General features: G+C 50.9%; 1 protein-coding gene across 4 annotated transcripts in view; it reads right to left on the bottom strand.

The window, feature by feature from the left end:
• MSI2 (musashi RNA binding protein 2) overlaps positions 1-14659 on the bottom strand; it is a 388015-nt gene that overhangs the window by 72055 nt on the left and 301301 nt on the right. For all 4 annotated transcript variants that reach the window (XM_089900876.1, XM_022552616.3, XM_022552618.3 and 1 more), the window contains exon 8: positions 3446-3528. In XM_089900876.1, coding sequence (XP_089757002.1) covers positions 3446-3528 — 83 coding nt within the window. The remainder of the gene's footprint in view (positions 1-3445; positions 3529-14659) is intronic.

Below are 14659 nucleotides of genomic sequence, written 5' to 3'. Positions count from 1 at the left end.
TCAGTGGCCTTGGAAGGCTGTAGCCCAGTGAGATGACCCTTCAGGTCTCTTTCAGCCTGGAGAACGGGGAACAGCCTACTGGGTACCAATGTGAGCTCTGGACCTTAGCTTTCTGGGCTTGAAACCTGCTGCTGCCACTCGCTGGCCGTGTGGCTCTGAGCAAGCTGCTTAACTCCTGTCTCTGCCTCACCTTGCTGATCAGTTAAATGGGGATGATAGTTAGTACCTACATCAGATGTGGGCGATAGTCAAATGACGTACATAAAGCAAACACTCAGCAAAGCACGGAGTTAGCGCTCAAAAATACTGGCTATTCGTAGGATCTCGTGTGGGAGCACCAGGTGGGGCTCTCTGCCCATCCCCCTGCCACCACCGCCACGGAGGCGGCCTCCTTAAGGCCAGGCTTCTACGCTGGCAGTGGGGGTGTGTCAGTTCCTGCGGTCCCGGCTTCCCCGCTCCTCTGCAGCCAGAAGCATTCGTGCCTGCTGCTGGCTGTCCTGGACGTCAGGGAAGGGCTCTCATTTTAACAAATGTCCAGGAGATTCACCAACCCAATTAGATGAGCAATGGCTTTGGGAAGGATAATGTGCCTCACTGTCACGTGGTCCCTCCCCCAATCCTTTATTCGTCACACAATTATTTATACAGGGCCTACTGAATGCCAGGGACACGAGGACTGGGTTAAGAACCAGAAGAGCTGGATTCAAGTCTTATCTTTGTGACTCGTCATCAGTGAGACCTCTCCTCTCTGTGAATATGAGAAAATGGTAGCTCCAAGGACTCTGTGGGAATGGAGTGGGGGGGGGGGTGTCCCCGCAGCTCTCTGTTCCTGCCCAATTCACAGAGAGACTGTGGGGCTTCCGGGAGAGCTGTCTTTACAGTTTCGAACCACAGTCCAGTTTACACAACACTCCTACGTGCATTCTCACAACCGCCCCTGTTTCTGCTTGGCAGTCTCTGAGTTCTCAGTCTTTCCGATCTCTCATTTGAATTCTGTCCATAGCACAGTTTAAATTCATTTCCTTTTCTTTGGGCCTCAGAAGTAGAAACCAGTATCACAGAATCCAAAGCAATTCAGGGTTCGGGCTTCCCTACCGATGCGCTTCACATTCCACCCTTCGGAGGAGGAGAGCTTGCCGGAGAAGTCCTTTCATCGATGGCGATGTGGACCATGGCAAGAGCTAACGTATATCAAGCCTGACCCTGTGCTTTTGCTTGTGGTATCTCCTCCAGGCCCCAGCCACCCCACGAGGTGGTCATCACAGGCCCTGTGACCAGCAGTGACCCGCTGCTTCTCTCTCCCAGTACTTCTAAGTTCCCCTTTAGGGCCTGTACCTGGTGGGGGTGGGCTAGGCACCTGCAGTGACGCCTCCATAGGCTTCTGTGTTCCCGACCACTGCACCCCCAACCCATTCCTCTTGCCTACTTCCATTTCGGCTTCTTCTCTTAAAGAACAACGACCAGCCCCAGATTCGAAAGAAAAGAGAAACCTCACACTTTGCACACAACTACCTGCACCTGCCATAGTCGGCCTCCACCTGAGTGGAAAAGAAGGTGACAAGTGTGAAAGATTGGGGACAATGGCTGCAAACCTCTCTGGCTTCAGGCCAGCCCACCGGTTACCTTTCTGGGGCTGGAACTCTTACCTTCTGATTGTCCCCCACGTCATCTGGGGATTCGCCTCCCCACTTCCAAGCTCAAACAATCGTCTGTACAGTTCACCAGGCAGCCAGTACCTCAAGGCCTGTGCTCCTTCACTATCTGGGTGGCCCTGGGGCATATCTCCTGGGCCTCTGTTTCCCCACGGGAACAGTGGGGAGAAGAAAGCCCTTTCCCACTTTGTGTCTCAGGCTAGTTGCCAAGCCAGTCAACGGTGAAGGGCCGCACATATGCATCTGTGGCAGCACAGCGAGGCCTCTCGCCAGTCTACACCGGGCTTTCCCGATGAACCATGACGTTAAGTCCTGCCAGGACAGGCATGGAGGCTGCCAGCGCCCTGGGCTGCCCCGGCAGCCCTCAGTGGAGTCCGTCAATAGCTGGCCTGGCTAGGAGAGACAAGGTCTCCGGGCACTGGAAGCAGGTTTCCCTTTAAGCCTCCTGTCTCTCTAGACCTGGGTTATTCCTACACACTTATCTCCCCTGTACCATTTCAATGCCTGAGCTGACGCCTCCATACCACAGAACGCAAAGAAATAGTATTTTCGTTTCAGATGAAGATAATGGCTAGGAACAATACGAACAATATTATCATTGTAGTGCCCTGGGAAAAAATTAGCAAGTCAAATATCGAATCAGGCCTGTAGCACCACATACTAGGCAGATTGCTTTGATCTTATCCATGCTAAAAGCTCTATTATTTAATTTAAAGTCAGTGAACACATATCAGACCAATATACAACGTGTATCTGAATGCATGTTTCAGAAGCAAAGGAATGTTTTGACTAAAGGAAGAAAATATCAAAGTTACAGCTGCAAGTGAACACAAATTTGCCCTCCCTCTTCTCTTGGGGCTGGAGGTGCTGCTGGCCAACCAAAATGTTTTGGCTCTCAAGGATCTGCTTATGGCTCCAGAAACACCTGCTGAGCTCCCATTTTTTCTGGAACCAACAAGGAAAGGGTTTCTCACCCACCTACTAAATTTGAAGAAGGGAGTTTGAGACCTCAAGTCGGCCTGCATGAGCTGCACATGGTATGGCGCCCTCTGGTGGCCATTCCTCTGGTAGGCCTGCTGCCCACCCCCCCACCACCAAACTTCAATGATCCAACCCCCCCTCCCTGTTGAGGGTGCCCTGCCGGGAAAAGGACTTTAAAGGGCCAAAAGGAGGCCAAAGCGGCTAATCATGAGGGTAAAACTATCTAGCTGATCGGAAGGGAAGAACGTTAATTACCCAGCAGGGCCCAAAGAGAGAGAGACTCTTATACATGAAGATAAAACTTCATATATAAGATAGACGCCCTCAAAAGCCAATCTAAACAGCAAATGCATACCCTAAGCCAGGGGTCAGCAAATTACAACCTGCAGGTCAAACTGCCCCCCGCTCCCCCTTTTGTAGAGCCCAAGAGTTAGGAATGATTTTTTACATTTTTAAATGGCAATCAATCAAAAATTTGTGACATGTGAAAATTACATGAGATTTCAGTTTCAGTGTCCCTAAACAAAGCTTTATTGAAACACAGCCCTGCTTATTCATGTATATATTGTGTGTGCATGTTCTGTAGCTGGACAGTCAGTTGTATGGCCGGCAAAGCTGAAAATATATCCTATTTGGCCCTTTACAGAAAAAGCTTGTCAACTCCTGCCATTCACAGAGCTGAACTGTTAGTCTGGTCCCTAGGCCCACCCTGCCCACCTTCTAGCATGACCAAGCTGCAGCAGTCTGCAGGACAAAGGGTGTATGTGGGGGAAGGGAGGCATCACATTTCAGCACAACCCCTACCAACTTACCATTTTATTATTGATTTCATGGAAATGAATCTCACAGACTTTCTCCACAACGTCTTCATTCTCAAAAGTGACAAAGCCAAACCCTAAAGGAAAAAGGAGGGGGAAAAAGACAGAGAGGAGAGGTGAGTTCAGTTCCCTTTGGCCCGCACGTCTTTCTTTGATGTCCTGTGGTGGTGACAGGTTCCTGGGATGAGGGCAGATGGATCCCTGGGAAGGGCCTCCAGCTTGAGGAAACGATTTCTAATTTGTACAGAGCACCCTTCCAACAGTGAGGAAAAGTTAATGATTTCGTCCCCCAGGCGGCGGGCACATGTGGTTTACATTTGCCCGGAAGCAAACAAGAAATTTACTTGTCTGTTATTTACAAGGGTCAGAGCCTGCGGCTCATGGCAGGAGGCAGGCGGGTGGGGGACGACCATGGCGGATCACCGCGGGGCCACACTTGCCCCTTCCGTGATTGAATGGCCAGCCCTTGGGTCGGCCTCCAGACGGAGGCGGTTATTTGTCCTTTTCTTCCTGAATTACTTCCTCTAATACCTCATCAGGACATCCTGAGGCCTGGAAGAAACTATTAAAAGTTTCAGGCCTCTGTTCTGCGTAGGCATCCTTTTTCTACTGCTGCTTCAAAAGCGCTGCGGATTTGGGGCAGTTTAAGACTGTTTGATGCCTGCTGTCAGCCTGTCAGCTATGCACTGTATTTACTCGGCTGGAGACAGGCTTTGCTAGGCAAGCTGCACTGAAGAATTTTGGCAGGCGCCCGCTGCTCAGCATCCTGAGTGCCTCTCGCTACCCTCCTGCCCCTCGCTTTCTTCTCCTCCCGCCCCCGACTGGGTTCCAGCACGCTGCCCCATCTGTGACCCCACTCCGTAAGCACCGCTTTGACACACAGACCCACTCACAGGATGGCACCCTGCCTCGGATGAAACAGGATGAAACGCAGCTGCAGTGAACACATGCAGGAGCACAGACGCCCTGAGGGGGAGGCAGCAGACCTGGGCTCCAGCTCTGACTTTGCATCGAACTTATGTGTCATCCTGGGAAGCCCCTTCCCCCGAGCCTCAAGGTTTGAGACTGGACTCTGGGTCCCCCCTCAGGTCACAACCCAAATCTCTGCTATGGACTGAATGTTTGTGTTCCCTCAAATTCATATATTGAAATCCTACGCTAACGTGAGGGTGTTAGGAGGTGGGCCTTTGGGGGGACATTTAGGTCATGAGGGTGGAGGCCTCATGAGTGGGATTAGTGCCCTTATACAAGACATGAGAGGGCCTGCTTTCTCCGCCCTCTGCCATAGGAGGATACAGTAAGATAGCTGTTTGTAAACCAGGAAGAGGGCCTTCACCAAAAACCTGACCATGCTGGCACCTTGATCTTGGACTTCAAGCCTCCAGAACTGTGAGAAATAAATTTCTGTTGTTTGTAAGCCTCCCAGTCTATGGTACTTTGTAATAGCAGCTCCACTGACCAAGATACTGTCTTCCGCAAAGATATGAGCCTGACCGAACGCAAGTCTGGGCACACCAACCAGGAACACAAAAATCAGAACGGCTCGTTTTGTATATGATAATTAGTGCTTCCTGTCAATGAATACAAATACAGATGCTCCCTTTTTAAGCTTTTGTGTCTATTCTGGGCCCCAGAAATCCCAGGTGGGGAGAGAATCTCTCAAGACCCTCTTTTCTCCAACCTCCAATTCTACCACCCCCACCTTCTAAGGAACAGCAGGGAACAGGGAGCTGAGGGCACTGCAAACCTATATTACAGCTCCTGCAGGATCTAGAAGATTCCTCGGGAAAGGAATGGAAAAGGCCACTCCCTGCTCTCAATTTCCAGTAAAACAGAGGGCTAGGATGACCACAGAATCGGCAATCACGATCCTTATGATGATATGTAATTTATTACCACACACCAAATACCAGGTTGGTATTCCCAGCCTACACAGCCCATGCCCAGCCCACTACAGACACGTAAGGCTGGAGGTCAGACCTGTCGTGAGGGGCACACACAAGCGTTCACTGCACAGGGTCAAAGTTGGCAAGTTTCTCCCAGTTTGGTCCTGGACATGCTGGGTCTTTGGACACAATGATATTCTGTTTAAAATGAGGCCCAACAGGAAACCTTTCACTAGGTTTGTACACACCCTCTAAACCAGGTCCCTGCAGAGAGAGCTACAACGCCGACCTTCTGTTTGGCCCTTGGTCCCGTGTGTTATGTGCAGAATGGGACGAGACCACACCCAGAGGCAAGTCTCCGAATGATTTCTCTTTGGGCTTTGCTGTGTTGGCTCCTGAAGCCCCCCTTCAAAGGGGCCTGAAAACCATCGGTTAAACTCTCACCCAGGCTGGAACCCTTGCAGCACACGGAAGGGGACTGGCATTGTTTTGGTTAATCCCCTTTCTGGCCACCCTTCTAGAGCCCAGATCCTAGTAGGAGGGATTGAGATGCAATGCCTTCAAAAGGTCCTCCCTCAAAAGGGAAGGTGAGGTGGCAGAGCACAGGATGCAGGAATCTGCTAGCACTGGCTTCAAGGACAACGGCTGGGCTGGGGCCTCATTCTCTCTGGGTCCCCAGGAGGCACAGAGCCCCTAACACACAGCAGCTGGTGGCTGAGAATGACAGAACGAGTCATTTCTGCTTCTCTAGGGCCCGAGCATCTTGCTAATTGGTGTTACTGCCTCCCCCTCAAGACTGATTCAGCCCTTCTCTGGGCATAAACCGGCTACCACCTGTGCCAGGCATCGTGGAGGACCCCGAGATCAACAAGGCAACATCCCTCTTCTCAAGCAATTCGCTCTCTAAAAGGCACAGGTCAGAGGTTCCCCCTCAAGAGGAGCATCTCTCCTGTGCAGACCTCACCCCTCCCTCTCGACCCTCACGTCTAGCCTCTGGGTAAATCTGGGTCTCCTTTGTGTCTGAAGTTGCCCCTCTGGCCTGAACTCAGACTGAGGCAACATGCAAACCCCTAAACGAGCCAGGATGGGCCAGTTCTTAGGTAGGGAGAGAACCCCACTGCTAATTAGGGTGAATGCAATGGGCTGAACAGTGGCCCCCAAAAAGGTACGTCCATGTCCTAACCCCTAGAACCTATGAATGTGACGTTATCGGGAAAAAAGGTTTTTGCAAACGTAGTTAAGTTCAGAATCTCAAGAAGAGATTCATTGTGGATTTAGGGTGGGCCTGCCACCCAATGGCAGGTGTTCTTAAAAGAGAGAGGAGAGGTAGAAGTGAGACATAGAGGGAAGACATCCACGTGAAGACAGAGGCAGAGGTTGGAGCGATGCAGCCACAAGCCAAGGAATGCCGGGAGCCCCCAGGAGCTGGAAGAGGAACGGCTGTCCCCTAGAACCTGCAGAGGTAGCCTGGCCCTGCTGACAGCTTGATTTCAGACTTCTGGTCTCCAGAACTGTGAGAGAATAAATTTCTGTTGCATTAAGCCACTCAGTTGGTGGTAATTTGTTATGGCAGCCACTGCAAACTAAGACAGCAAGGTTGCAGGTTACGGCAGCCTCCACACAGGTGGGCAGGTCCCACCAGATCGCTCCAGCCAGACCAAAAACGCGCTTTGGATGGAAGGCAGGAAGAGTGTGGACGAATGAGGCAGACCCATCCGTGCCACCAGGAAAGAGCATGAGTCAGTTCCAGTCAAGGGCACCCCTCCAGGAGCCGGAGGACGGTGGTTGAATGTCACCTAGCTGCTGAGCACGTACTTGACCTGCAATAGCACCCAGGTAAGTCTAGTTACCTGGAGGCCACGGGTTGAGTTCCCCCGCCAAGGAAGCTGCTTTCCTGCTGTAGCCCACTCCTCCCTGGTCCACCGTGCAATAACTATCTAAACTCCAGGCCCAACACCACTCAGGACTCACTGTTGCCCCAATTTCCCATTCCCTGCCACTGCTCAGAGATGGGAAGAGATGTGGCAGAGCTGGCAGACAGGAATTAAAATGCAGACTGTTGCGCTGGGAAGGGAGGGGGCAGGACTCGCGGCGGTCACTTCAGATCCCGACTCCCTGCTGGTCCCTTCCCCAATCCCACAGAACTCAAAATTCGAGTATCACAAAAATGATTTTTCTGATCAAAGGAGAGAGCCTGGATTTGAAGCCTATGTACCATGGATGCATCACAATTCAGCGATGTCAAGACTCATTTGCAGTATTTTAAAGATCTATATCGTTTCAACAGCCCTGTCTGTTGAGCCCAAATAGAGAAAACAAACTTGATTATGTCTAAAATATTTGTTCATTCCCTTTGGAGAAAGCAAAGAAGCAATGAAACACTTAACTATCAATAAATGTTATTCCTGAACGTATAATCAGATGAATTATCATTTACAATGAATTAGCAACTCAGTGGCAAACACCCCCCCCCCCCCAAAAAAAAAGTCAATTAAACTGAGGAGTGAAGGGCAGAACAAGGAAGTCAGAAATCTGGGAGGGATGCGGTAGAGGGCGGGAAAAATCCTTTTTCAGCATCAAAGTCTTTTTCATTTTTGAAATTAATTTTTTATTGGGTAAAATATACGTAACATAAAACTTACCACTTTAACCATTCTTAAGTGTACAGGTCAGCGGTATGAAGTACATTCATGATGCTGTGCAACCATCGCCACTATCCATCTCCAGAACTTTTCACCATCCCAGACTCGAACTCTGTACCCTGTAAGCAATAACGCTCCCTTCCTCCCTCTCTCAGCCCCCAGTAGCTATTCTACCTTCCGTCTCTATGAATTCGCCTATTCTAGGTACTTTGTGTACTTGGAATCATACAGTCTGTCTTTTTGTGTCTGGCTTATTTCACCACGCATAATGTTTTCAAGGCATCAGTCTTTTGAACAATCTGCCGAATGTACAGATCCTACATGAGGCTCGGAGACCGAGTATTCCTGAGAAGGAGCGGGAAGGACTGATTTATTTCCTTCTCATTTTTTTCCAAAAGAGCGTCGCAGAGAATCAGAAATGGAGCCTCACGAAAGCCCATCAAGAAGAAGCATAGCAGCCAGGTGGAAGAAACACGCAGTTATCCTCTCTCAAAAGCGAGGACCAGGTAATGAGCTGCAAGCCTTAGGAGCGCCCCTTCACCTCTCTGGGCCTCACAGACGCAGGCAGAACCGGGTGTGGTGCATGGGGGTGGGGTGGGGTTCTGCTCTTGTCCCCACCAAGGCAAGGACTTTGATGCAGTGTCTACGGGGCCTCCAGCTCCACGAGGGCCCTTTGGGGTGCCCCTGTGAACACCCCTGCCCAGTGTCTCATCTCCCTTGGTCCTAAGGAGGTGCCACCCCAGAGCCAGAAAACACCTCCCTAGGCATTTAAAGTCAGGAGCCGCCATCCAGTACGGAGAGGAGCCCTAGGGGCTGTAAACGGGGGTGGGGGGGGAGGGGGAGTGTCAAAGGGCCAAAACTTGGGGGACAACAGGCTAGAAACCCTCTCAACTTGTCATCAGCAAAATGTCACCTGTCTGGCCTCTCACAAAGTCCCCACCTGAACTGCAACTGAGCTTCTGAGGGGCCCCAGGAGTCAACAAAACTGGGACGAAGAAGGTGGTGGGAAGGTTAACCCCAAACAAAAAGGGATTTCAAAACGGATATAAATAGGGTAGCGGTTGCCAGCCAGCATTTCAAAATGAAATTCGACAGCATTCCCCTGAATGAAGCTATTATCGGAAACTAACAAGTAACGTAAGAGACAAGCATTTAACAAACCTTTTTTCCCTCTTTTATTCAAATAAACTAAACTGAATATTCATCTATGAACAATTCAAAGCTATGAAAAACCACACACACAGAGCAAGAGAAGTCTGAAAACAAGATACCTCAAACTTAAAATGACCCGCTCCAAAGGCAATCACTGAGAAACACCCAGCAGTTAACTTACAGAGAATTCTTTTTTAGGTCAGGGAGGGAAAGATGGGAACGCCCCCCCCCCAGCCTCAAATATAATTTTCGTCTCTTATCATATAGGTCAACGAACACTGACAGGCACTCACACAGTGCCTAACGCATCTTCAGTGAAAACCAATGCAAGTCAGGAGTTAACACACTTGGTTAGTGGGGAAAAAAATGAGAGAGAAAAAAACCCAGACTGTCAGATTTATTCTGAGTATCCCATGAGGAATTTAAGGTATGTGTACGCAAGGGTATTTATAACCCAGGAAACCTCCCTCTCTTGCTAATAACCCAGTGTTGGGGGAAGCGGCAGCATCCCTAGGCTGCTTCCAGAGTAAATATGAATCCCTTGGGTCTGGGCGTGGGGAGCACTTTCTGGTTTCAAAATGCTTCCCCTACATCATCCTCCCTGGTCCCCAAGGCAACCCTGAGAGAGGCAGGGCAGGCTCCTGTGTCTTCATTTCGCTCAACTGCACAGCTAAACGCCTCGTCCATGCAGGCGTGTGGACACTAAGCCAGAGCAGGTGTTGAACCAGGAGTCATACTCGGCTCCTTTCACGACCCCACCCTGCTTTTCTGGAGAAGGTCATCAATCAGGGCCTTCCCTGGATCAGTAAGTGTTCAAAGATGGATTGGAGGCCCCACAGTCCTGGGAAGGTGAGACCTGGGCCACGAGCATGGTGGTCTGTGGGTTTCAGCACGGAGTCAACCCCCAGTAGCTGTGTGTCCGTTAGTGACACTTCATCTTGGGCTGGCCTCCATCCCCAACTCAGAACATGTCAGGGCCACTTCCATGGGCTACAGCAGGTTTGGCAAATCGGTTTCATCTCCTTGGAAGGGTTTTCCTGGAGCCCTGGATGGGGTCTGAGGGCCCCCCTACATGGCGGGATGGGATGGCTTCACATGTCCCTGGGTTTGTCCTTAAAAAAGTGTAACTCAGAAGACTGATCTGTTCCAAGAAAAAAACGAGCTGCCTTTCCAAAAGGACGGACATGTTTCTAATGACGGATCCCCATTTTGGGATACTCACTGCTTGTTACCTGGACCTCAGTCAAGTCCAGTCTGAGCTGCCATTACTTTTCTGAGCATCTTCAGATGTCAAGTACTGGGCAGGAGGCGTGACCAGTCCTGGCTGTGCCTGTTCTTACACCCAAACGCTAATGTGGATTTCGATCAGATAAGCATGTCATTTCCCACCAAGCCAGGGATGGGATTCCTTCAGTCATATCTACTGTCTGGTATCCTAAAGGTGGTTATTTATTATCAGCCCACATTCTAATAATAATTATAAAAGGAGGAAGCTTACCGCATGTGTTGATCAGCCTTCTTTAGCTCAGTCTTTACACCCGACCCTCGCCAAGTAGGATGATTGTTCCCACTTTACAAACTGAAGAACTGAGGCCTGGGCAGCAGGGGAGGGGGGAGCCTATGTTCGTTCCACCCCAGCCCCCTTTCTTCATATAAAGGCGGGTTACTCTAAATCCAGTATCTGCTGGATTCTAAACGTGTCCCACAACCTGGCTCTGGAACCCCACCCCATCACCTTGCTCTGAGCGACCCTCTACAAACCGGGGGACAGCCCCTCAGCCTGATGACCCAGCAGGAGGGCCAGGAGAGTGGGGGAGAGACGTGCTGTCCGGTCCAGCTGAGTGTTCACTCCTGGGCGTGTGTAGCTGAGCCCTTCTACATAAAGGCAACTCAGGGGACGCCGAGGGTTTTCACAGTGACACCACAAAGATGAATTTTATAAAGAAAAACAACCAGAGCATCACCTAAGCTAGTCTAGCCAAGGATGGGCACAGGGTAGGGACTCCTCTGAACGTTTCCAGACCCCAACCATGGAGCTGCCAGAAAACGGGGTGGGTCATCAAACAAGATGCTAGTAGACACCTCTTGCAGCAAACTGGCTCTCTAATGGGTCAGCCGCCCTGGAGGGATAAACAGAGAAGCACTCACGTCCCTGGCCTTATAAAGAACAAAGAACAGGGACAGGCACACTGACCCGCGATGGACACAGAACTCAGCCTCAGGGCTGGTGGGAACAAAGGTGTGTGGGCCAGGAGGCCATCAGAGGCAGACGCTTGCTACCACCCTCCCTCGTGGCTGGCAAATGAGCCGGTGATGGATTGGATGGTCTGCAGACATCCCTTCTCAGCACAGTCGTCTCTCTGCTCCATACCCTTCTTCCTCCCTGACCTGGAGCCAGCAAGCTGCCTCTTTGTGGGGGGGGGGTCCTTTCTGACCTGGCCTTTCCTCCCTGCCACGTGCCCTTCAGGGTGCCACTGCAGCCCTTCCACTGTGGCATCACTCATGCACCCGCTTCCTCGTTTACACCAGCAGTTTGGCAGCTGGTTGCTGTAAACGATAATAAAATGCCTTTCCAAAAAATGAAGGAATGTGACCAGACACGCCAGACATCATGATATTAAGGCCGTGTCAATTAATTTCTCCCCCTGCTTGATAAACGAGCCCCATTCCATCTCTTAATAATGAGGAGAGAAACAAGAAAAGTTGACACTCGGTTTAATTTATTTTCTCAACTTGCCTGATCATATTTCTTTCTGCCTTGCAGAGCTGGCTGTGGCTGTGGGGAATTATAAGTGGCTGGCGTGCAGGCAGAGACTGGATTGGTGTGAATCGACACGGGTCTCTCTATCCCCACACGCCGCTTCATCAGGAGGGGAAGGGACTCGGAGAGCCAGCTTGGACCCGCGCCTCTTCAGCCACCTTCGGGGGCGGGAGCGTGGAGGCGGGGCAGGGCGGGATCTCAGGTGTTGGGGGCCCGGAGGACAGCAGTGACACTCTCAGACTCCAATCTAGTGCTGAGCAACTGCTCGAGACTGAGTTCCCTAAATTAATACTAAGCTAGGTTGGCGGCATTGGCCAGAGGGAGCCAGTTTCTCAACTGGAAAGGTACTTTTCTTTCCCTTTCAGCCCGAGGATGCTCTAGCCAACACCTGACCTTGAAACGTGAGCATCAACCTTCTAAAGGTCAGATGCCAACTGTGAACCAGCAAGTGTTTCATTAAGGCTTCAGTTACAAGTAAGTTTTTCCTACGACCACCGTGAGCACCGTAAGGATTATTTATGGAGGCCCACAGACCATAAACCAAGTTGGGGGTAAAAGTGAAGTGTGCTCCTAAACCAGCGCTTCTCGGTGAGGTCCTTCGGCAGAGTCTTCTGATGGGTGAGGGGCTTGTTAAAAATGCAAATCCCCAAGCTCCGTCTGCCCCCTAATGTGGGTGCTGTGGGTGTGGCCCAGGAATCTGCATTTTAACTGGTTCTCTGGTGATTCTGATGCCCACCCAAGTCTGACTCTGCTTTATGTTTCCCAATTCAGGATGAGCCAAGTGAAGACCATTTGGTAGAAAAGAATCCAGAACTTTCCACTGGAAAGAGAATCTTCAGGCCCCCCTTTCATATGAAGGGGGAGACTGAAGCTGTTCTAGAAAGGCTCTGATATCTCTTTCATGGAGAACGGGACCTAGCAGCCCCAGGGGCAGTCCTCATCCAAGGCAGGGGGAGATCGGGGCAAAGACGAAGCTCCTCCCCCGCAGACTCAGGAAAGGACTGGAAGCCAGTTCATACTAAAGTGTAAATGACTGATCTTGCTTCTACTCCCAGAGGTCACGGCGGTTTACTCAGATCAAATCCTTATGTGAAAGCAATTAAGCTCTACTTTAGAATTCCAAACAGACATTCAGGTGGTGGGAGATGTTTTTTTTTTTTACTTATGAGGGGCACCTCCCTGAGTCTGTGAAATTATATGTGTATAGAGAGCTTTACAATGAGGGGGAGGGCGTGTCTGAAAAAACCACCCAGGAAGGAAGAGAGGGAGGTTAAAAGGAAAAGAGAGGGAGAAGAAGGGAAGGAAGAAGGGAGGGTAGGAGAGAAAGAGATTCAGGGGCAGGTGGGGTGGAGGGAGAGAGAGTGATGCTGCCAACCACCCCGAAACCATTTTTCTAAGAGAGAAATCTGCCATGAATACTGATAGCGTGATTTGAAAGTGTCTGTGGCTACAGCGAAAGGGTGCCTCATCCCAGACTCTTGTTCACCGAGGGGGAAAAAGCACCTGTGATCCAGGCCAGGCAACCCCAATCTCATTTCATCCCTAGCGCTCCGTAGCAGTGATTCTGTGATGACACTTGTCAGGGCAGCAGATTAGTTCACAGACCTGTTTTTTGTCCGTGGTGTTCCATCTTGGTAGGGAAAATAGTCAGTTCTTGGCGAGAGAGACACATATTACTGCTGTTAAGTGCCAATATAAACTCTGGGACGCAGTGGTAAATTCACCAAATTAAATCGCTAGACGACTGGCTCGGATCAGGACCCCGGCAGAAGGTGCCAGGACGGCAGCGCGGGAGCGGAGGGGGCCGAAGGAGGCCGAGGTCGGGCGCAGCTGGAGCAAGGGCTGCTCTGGAAACACAGGGCCTGGGGGGCTTTGGCGGGCTCCACCGGCAGAAGCGCGTCCTTCAAGGCTTCTAAGCCCTGGGGCTTTCTGAGCTCGGGGGAGATGGGGCACCGGGTGGAAGACTCTTACCCACTGAGGTGGACATCTGGGTTAGGACCCCCAGGCTCTCCCCCAAAGAGTGGGTTTTAAATCTCTCTGCTTTTCTGACACTCGCCCTCGAGCCCCACCCACACAGTGAGCCTCCTGGAAGCTTAGGGTGGGGTTTCAATCCACCCAAATGCCTCTGCTGAGGTGGGGTAGAAACAGGCTTAGACTTTGGAGCCAGGTGGATCTGGGTTCATATCCTAGCTCCAGCAATGACTGGCTGTCCCACTCTGACCCTCAGTATCCTACCCTCTGTGAGACAGAAATTTAAAAAATCTACCTCACCAGCCTGGAGGCTTCCTTGAAAACACCTGTGAGGGGTGAGCTACCCTCTCCCACAGTCAAGAGACTTTCTACGGCTTCTCCCCTAACCCAACCTCTATCTCCACAGTCACCTTTACCCTTTGCCGTGAACCTCACTTATTGAAATTCATTTGACATTGACATGTGTGTCAAAGAGATGTTTGTGGTGCTTTGCCATCACTGTGGGAACAGGATTCAAGACAGGGAGAGAGAGCTTCCCTGGTGGCACAGTGACTGAGAGTCCACCTGCCAATGCAGGGGACACGTGTTCGTGCCCCGGTCAGGGAAGATCCCACATGCTGCAGAGTGGCTGGGCCCGTGAGCCATGGCCGCTGAGCCTGCGCATCCGGAGCCTGTGCTCCGCAACGGGAGAGGCCACAGCAGTGAGAGGCCCGCGTATCGAAAAAAAAAAGTACCCTGCATCACTTTAGGTTTAAAAAAACAAAAAAAGGACTGAGTTTTGAGAGGCAGGCCCTGT

Source organism: Delphinapterus leucas, chromosome 19 (genome assembly GCF_059928025.1).
Source record: "Delphinapterus leucas isolate spDelLeu-1000000601 "Yukka" chromosome 19, BTC_Dleu_Yukka2, whole genome shotgun sequence".
Taxonomy (NCBI): domain Eukaryota; kingdom Metazoa; phylum Chordata; class Mammalia; order Artiodactyla; family Monodontidae; genus Delphinapterus; species Delphinapterus leucas.
This window is presented reverse-complemented; position numbering and strand designations above follow the sequence as displayed.